We start from the raw sequence: 7,379 nt of genomic DNA on the forward strand, positions 1-7,379 counted from the left end.
GTAAGTTGTAAATCCATGTTTAGCGCTCTAGTAAATATTGTCCATGTAATGCTATAAATGTAGAAAAATAAAAACTTATAGTTAATTTGAATTGAAAAAAGGATAATGAAGATGGATGACAAATAGCAGGTCTCAATTACATAAACACGTCCTAACCAGTTCGAGGCAAAAGCCTCTCAGATCTCAGTATGCCATTTTCCCTTTTTCCCCGTACGTGATGTGTCAATGTGATCCTGAAAATCTCAAAATCTGTGAAAAAAATTAACTCCTCTTGAAACCAGAAAATAAAAACCTATTATTCTCTCCCAATCATCCAATTTCTACCGTTTATTTTTTTCACATGAAATCTACCCCGAGTTGTGCCAAACAGACGCCCCAATACAACCCCAGATCGTGTGAAAAGAAAAACAAAAAACAAAAAACAAAAATTAAGCACACTGGCAGTCCTGTTTTATACCTTTATCCCTCATAAGTAGCGGCAGCGCAATTTTTGAGAAGAGGTATTGACGCCCCAAAGCTATACAAATCAACTTAAGAAAATACACAACAATATCAAACTTACATATATACCATGTCGCTTCTCAAAAGAAAAATAGGTGGAACCACACAACAACAAACTAACATTTCACAACTCCAACCTCTCTCTCTCTCTCTCTCTCTCTAGCATTTTTCGCCATCATCTTAACTCTCACTTAAGGAGCTGCCCCTGATAACGGAACCGCGTCGGTGGCCGCCAACAATCACGTCTTTAAGTCGAGATATGGGACCCAGCATTCTGCCCGTCCTCTTTCAACATCGTTACCAGAAGAGAATAAAAAAATTAGTGTCCGTAGATGTGGCAAGGTGAAAAAACAAGGAATCAAACAACGGGCAAGTAAGGCAACACCCTGATATTTAAAATCTTATCATCAATAATCAAGAGAAGAATACAATAATAATAATAACGACAATAAACAGAGGTTTATAAACAAGATTTAAATCCAATTATTGATAGAAAGCCTATTTACAAAAAGTAGGTAGATCTATTACAATCTTGAGTGAATATGTCTTGTGTGCTCACGAATGTAACTGACCTCCTAGCTTATTAAGTGCAAAGTCGTCTTCCTAATAGCATCATTGCCAGACTATGCCGATGAGCTATGTGGAGGACTTCCCATCAAAGTAGGATTAAATTTAATTAAGCTGTCTTAGTGTCATCTAATGTTCCAATCAGGACCAAAGATGTATTGTATCAAGTACTAATTCATGTATTACTGCTATGAGTATTGAGTAAAATCCTTATAAAGAAAAAGAGTAAAGATTCACATAATATAGAACAAAAATAAATAAATAAAAAATTAAGTTGCAGTAACATGGAAAAAGAAAAATTGAACCCTTCACACCAACAATACCATTCACGGATTGCCAACGTTAAAAGCATGAGAAATTAATCCATAACTAAGCATTTTTCTTTCTCGGGGACAATGTTAGGATAACCCTAACCCAAACAAATCCTGCACTCATGCCTTTATTAAATAAATAATATAAGATAAAAACCTGCGCATGATAATTGTACACCTTTCCAACGTTTCATACAATAATATCAGCAGTTTTTCATAACCCAAACATGTGGAGCCCACTGCATTCTATCCTTTACATTCGAATTTTTCTTTTCTTTTTCGTTTCAAAGGTGTGGATAGTCAGAACTTGTTTCTCATTAGTAAAATTTCTGAAAGATGGATTTTCAATAAGAAAGCGATGGATGCAGAGGCACTGATTTTTGTTCGAAATTGATGCAGTGTCCTCTTACATTTTAAATAACATAAGGTATTAAAGGTTTTTTAGTAATTCAATCTGACTTCCATCCACAAGAAGAGAAAATTTCCTATATTATAGTACGTTATAAATACACAGATCCAAAACTTGAATTATATAACTATAATTACTGGTCTCCCTTCAGTGCTTCATAGTTCAAAACCACTTTTCTTTATCACTTTGTCTTCATTCCATCCTATACTGGACACTGGACAGCTGAATTTTGCATCAAAAAATGGAAAACCACGCCAAGACCTCCAGAGATTAACAGCCACCCTAGCCTTTACATCTTGGTCATGATAATTTGAGTATGTTTGATAATGAATTTTAAAAGTGTTTTTCATTTTTGGTTTGAAGTGAGAAGTGTTTTTTGGCTGGGGAGAAGTTTTTTTGGTGGGATCCATTTAAGAAAAATGTTTGCTTGTGCTTCAAAGAAACAAATACTAAACACACTTATTTGAAAAAACACAAGCAAGTCTACAACTGGCTTCTCACTTAAAAATAAGGGTTAAATACCTTTTTGCCCCGCGGTTTCATTATTTTAGTTTTTGCCACATGTGCTTCATTTTTTATCACAAATGGTACCTGGGCTATAGGAAAAGACAAAAATTGTACTTCCATCCATTTTTCCGTCCAAAATTGACAAATTTCCATGTCAACGACACGTGGCACACTTAAAATTGTGACACGTCCCCAGATGCCACGCCAGTCACCACATCAGTGCTGACGTGGCTGCCATTTAAAAAAGAATAATGATTCAATGCCACTTAAATATACAACTTTTTACCGCCTTGCCTATGTGGCAAGGTGGTCCCCCACTACTTTTTGAGTTTTTTTATTTTTTAAAAAAAAATTAAGGTGAGGGACCACTTTGCCACATAGACAAGGTGGTGAAAAGTTGTATATTTAGGTGGTAGTGAATCATTACTCTTTAAAAAAAAGGAAAAAATATATATATGGCAGCCACGTCAGCGCTGATATGGCGACTGACGTGGCATCTGGGGAAAAGTGTCGCAATTTTAAGTGTGCCACGTGTCCGTCTTTTTCCATAACCCAGGTACCATCTGTGATAAAAAATGAAGCATAGGAGGAAAAAAAAAAAAAATTCAAACCAAAGGAACCTGCAAGGTATTTAACCTTAAAAATAAAAAATAAATAAAAAAGAGTAGCCATGTGGCCACCTTCAATGGAGAAGAGGAGTGGCTGCGCTGTTGTGGTGGCCACACGGCCATCTCCGTTCGGCTATCCCTCTCCTCTGCTGAGGTGGCCACACAGCCACACTTTTTTTAAAAAAAAAAAATCAACATCTAATAAGGAAAAAAAAAAAAATCTTTTAAGTAATAGGTTAACCCCTACACCTGTTAAAATTAAGCACATATTTTGTCAAAATTTAGTATTTTGAGTTGTTTGTTAATAGTTTTGAGAGAAGTGTGTTTTTGGTTTTGAAAACAGAAAAGTGTCTTCATAGACATTACCAAACATAGTTACACCTCGGTTTGCTACCAATATAATTTTTCAATCTCATACTATAGCTGAGCAAGTTACAAATCCAAAAAGGGCCATACAATTCTTCACTTCAGTTATTCATAATGAAATTTCAATATAGAGCATCTTAGCTGAGACCGATTTATAAAAAATTTAAGGTCTTTCATGGACAGAATAACCAACACTGAGCTACACATGAAGCAATAATCCATTAGGTCAAGCACCTTTAAAATGGTAAGTGGCTTTCAAATCTGACCCAACATCTAAAGATTCAACTCACGAGGATTGAAGTGATGCATTTCATTGGTTCATGTGTGAGAACTACTTAGAATAACCGCCACTGTTCACAATCTCACTTCTGCAACATGAAGAGTTCTATTTCCACTCCTCCAGTAATGTGTGTGTGTGTGTGGGTAAGTGTATTTCTGATTTGCTGATCTATTAAATAGGCTTTGTTCATACCCTTGTGGCTTCTTACTCTATTAATTATCGCATAAAACGCCGAGTGCTGGAACTCCTTGAGAATTGCATGTATAAAAAGAGTAAGGTCCATTCCGATGTTATCTTAAACAACAAATTTTACAAGCAAAAATTTCTTTACCAAATAGCGGTGTAGAACATGTCACTCAATTGAAAGCATAAGCATGATTAAAAGAAAAAGGAAAAAAAAAATAAAAATAGCAACCAATTTCAATCAACACACCTCATGATTGATGCTGATCTGCCACTTAAGTTGCAGAGCTTGCCACCTTTCCTGCTGCCATCGCTGCCCAAGCAATACAAGACCCATGACAGCTGCGGCAATGAAAATAGACCAAAACGTATTTGCTTCTTTTGCATGAGCATATAAGGAAGCAGCTCTTCTCTTCCACCAAGCTCCACAAGGAAGGTCAGACCCATCATGTTTATCATCTTTGGCAAGTGTTGGGGATAATGAGATATCTGGAGAAAAATCTAAGCCTTGCTCATTTAGTCCAGGAACAGCCATGTTCTCTCCATATGTGGTTGAACCACCAAGAGCTGTTTCACTGTGTAAAGAATCGTATGCTGCAGCACTATATATACTTTGCTCTTTTTCAACCAAATTTAATCCTTGGAGAGTAGTGCCTTCCTGAAACTCTTTACCATGGATGGATAACGTACTACCCTTCTCATCAAAAAACTGTATTCCTGGGAATTCGTCTGGTACAGTTAACCCTTTAAAGGTCCAATTTTCTTCATCCTTTCCACTAGATCTACCAGCTTCTTCCGCATCAAATTCAGATACCACGTCCTTACCTCCTTGTTTGTTATGAATCTCACTGTCGTCAGTTTCCAATGGCAAATTTTCATGTTCATTGGGTGGAAAGACAAAGTGGCCAGACATGAACAAAGCACGAGATGTTTCCACTGCACCATCCTCTCGATAAGTATTACCATTGTCACCATCCTTTTCAACTTCGTTTGGGCTAGGAGCAGCAGCATATGTTGATGCTGTAAGTGACACAACTTCCCATTCATTCCCACGTGAAGTATGTTCCTCTCCCTCCTCAATATTTGCCATCCTCAGGTTCTTATTTCCTACATTTCACAATCACCAAAATGAAAGTGGAAGTTAAAATTCAGAGAAATAAAATATTGATATAGTGTTGAACATGGTATGCAAACACACAACTTAATTGTAGTTCTTTTTTACTACACTGCAAAATTAACTTTCAATAATAGAACAAAAGAGAAAATCCTTAAGAGGATGCTTCAAGGGATATTTTGAATATAAAATAGCTTCAGATGTAGTAAGGCTTTCTTTCTTGTCACTAAAAGATATGAAAGCATTACTCCACACGTAACCATAGACAACTATCAATTCAAGAACTTCAAAGATCTAAGCTTCTGATGTTCTAGCCAAATCCAAATACAAGATACTAGTTCTACTATTAGAGACTTTAAAAAACTGATAAACTAACAACTAGCCCATCAAAACAACCAGAAGAACAGAATTAATTCAATCCTAAGGCTTCATTTGTTTTAACATGATATGTTTTCTGCATTTGATGCAGGCGGAAAAATGGTAGGAAAATGGTAGTCAATCGAAGTTCTGAGTCAATGGAGTAAACCATGGAAAATGGCTTCCGCCCTAGAGGTCTTCTTCTTCATGCCCTTGTTTGCCAAAGCCGTGCCAGGGATCAAGAGCCGCCACCGCTACCTAAGCCACGCTGGACGCGCTGGAGCCAGGCGCACCTGGAGATTTTAAGCCATTTTTCTATGCAGTACTTGGCGATATCTTTTTGGATGATTTTCAGCGGTTTCCAAGTTTTTTTTTTTATTTTGAGTCATTGGATGTGCGAAGCATTGGTTTTCAGAAGTTTCCAGCTTGCAAATGTTTTCAGTACCAAACAAACATCTGTAGACGTTTTCAACATCATTTTCAGGATACCAACCAAACATTGGAAAATCAATGATTTTTCCCAAAGTTCAAAAATATCCTCCCCATAAAATATTTTACATCGAAATAAACATAGCTTGAGACTCCAAAAATCACGAGACTAATACCTTTCTCTTGAATACTTATCTACCTTTCAATTTCAGCAGACAAAATTTTTTTTAAAAAAAAAAAAAAAAAAAAAAGCAATCATGTGACCACAGTTTAAAAAATCAAAATGGCAAACACTAACTGTAAAGATATTTTCATCATCCATGATTCAACATTTAAATATAAAAAATACAAACACTTCAATGCCCTTTCTACTTATAGCTTTGCAGCCATTTAGATGAAATTAGTGACACACACTGCTAATATTCGCATATTACTTATCTTTGTTAAACCAACAAGCATATGCATGCATATTTAAACCATTTCCAGGATAATTTTTTTTCTTAACACTGCTTATATAAAAGAAAATCCAATTCCATCTTAGAACATCCATTTCCGATCAACATCGAAAGCTCAATACCGCCAAACAATCAAACAACGAGACAAACAATTTTCCCACGCGCATATGTTGAAGAGCATAAATATTGTTATGTGTTTTAACAATGATTTATTCGTACTCGTCCAATAAATTCAACCTCATCTAACAACAACAGTCAATTCAACTAAACTCTTCGAAAATCAATCACACATGTAAACAAATTTTGAATAAAATTCAATTATAGTCGCAGAAACATAGCAATACAGATGCAAACAACATATGAACCACCAAACAGATCGTGAACCTACAAAAATTGAATAAAAAATGGAATCCAAAAAATTATGGCCTATCAGGTAAACAAAAATCAACGATCGACTGGTAATATTCCATCCAAATAATCGATAAGAACAAGTTTGAGCAGAGAGAGTACCCACGGAACCCTAATCGGACGAGATCTACCACAAAAGGGGCTATCGGGGATGACAACGACGACGCTCCGATGAGGTTGAAACTTGAAACTGTCTCGAAGTGCGCAGAGAATGAATTCTTATAATAATTTCTTGGTTAAGAGATGCAGCTAACCGGAGGTACCGGTAATTATGGCTCACCAGAGGAATCGGGTTGACCGGCTATGGTAGGTAAGGTTGACGTCTAGTTATCCACGGTTTTCCGTGCTTCTCCACGGTTTTCCGTGTTTCTACACACAAGATTATGGTCACTGGTTACTGGTATTAAGCCGGTAATCCTACTGCTTTACGTTTGCGTGTATGGAGAGGCAGGAACTTACTGTGACGCGGGTCAATTTTGTAGCGTGAGGACGAGCTCTCAGGACTAAGCTCCTGGTGCGTGCACTATCGACTATCGGGTAGGAATGTAGGATGCGTGACGCATGTACCTTTACCTTTTGTTTGCTTGTATATTCTTGTATTTGGCGAAATTACAAATTAAAAAAATAAATGGAGCCTTATGTTGGTAGACTGTGTATTGAAATGTTTTAATTGTTGATCTTGCAATAAATCACACCATCGAGTCGGGGGTTACAAAAGAGAATAGATGTCAGCACGGAGGCTTGCCCAGTGTGCCGATGAAAATACTTTCAATGCCTAAATCAATAGTATTTTCGAGAAAAAAAGAAAAAAATCGAAAAACTTAGCTAAAAGCGAGTGAATGAGAGTATATATGTGAACCTTTCGAGGGTTACCCTTTTGCTCC

General features: G+C 36.6%; 1 protein-coding gene across 2 annotated transcripts; it reads right to left on the minus strand.

Annotated features, from left to right (window-relative positions):
* Nucleotides 1-428: 428 nt before the first annotated feature.
* On the minus strand, nucleotides 429-6,889 carry LOC133862926 (ATG8-interacting protein 1). Of its 2 annotated transcripts, none has more exons than XM_062298846.1 (3): nucleotides 6,602-6,889; nucleotides 3,983-4,839; nucleotides 429-786 (listed from the first exon to the last, which is right to left on the minus strand). In XM_062298846.1, exons 2-3 carry the CDS (start codon nucleotides 4,820-4,822, stop codon nucleotides 682-684), a joined length of 945 nt encoding a protein of 314 aa, XP_062154830.1. In that variant the 5' UTR covers nucleotides 4,823-4,839; nucleotides 6,602-6,889; the 3' UTR covers nucleotides 429-681. The 2 variants fall into 2 exon arrangements, with proteins under 2 accessions (XP_062154830.1, XP_062154829.1); XM_062298845.1 differs by having other exon boundaries at nucleotides 6,598-6,887.
* Nucleotides 6,890-7,379: the final 490 nt, after the last annotated feature.

The sequence above is a fragment of the Alnus glutinosa genome, chromosome 3 (assembly GCF_958979055.1).
Source record: "Alnus glutinosa chromosome 3, dhAlnGlut1.1, whole genome shotgun sequence".
In the NCBI taxonomy this organism is placed as follows: Eukaryota; Viridiplantae; Streptophyta; class Magnoliopsida; order Fagales; family Betulaceae; genus Alnus; species Alnus glutinosa.

What these genes read in the sequence shown, in the direction of transcription:
- LOC133862926 (XM_062298846.1), bottom strand. Translation starts at nt 4,822, where the DNA reads ATGGCAAATATTGAGGAGGGAGAGGAACATACTTCACGTGGGAATGAA. An exon ending in AGATCAGCATCAATCATGAG is followed by an intron (nt 787 to 3,982) that starts GTGTGTTGATTG and finishes CGATGTTGAAAG; the next exon opens with AGGACGGGCAGAATGCTGGG.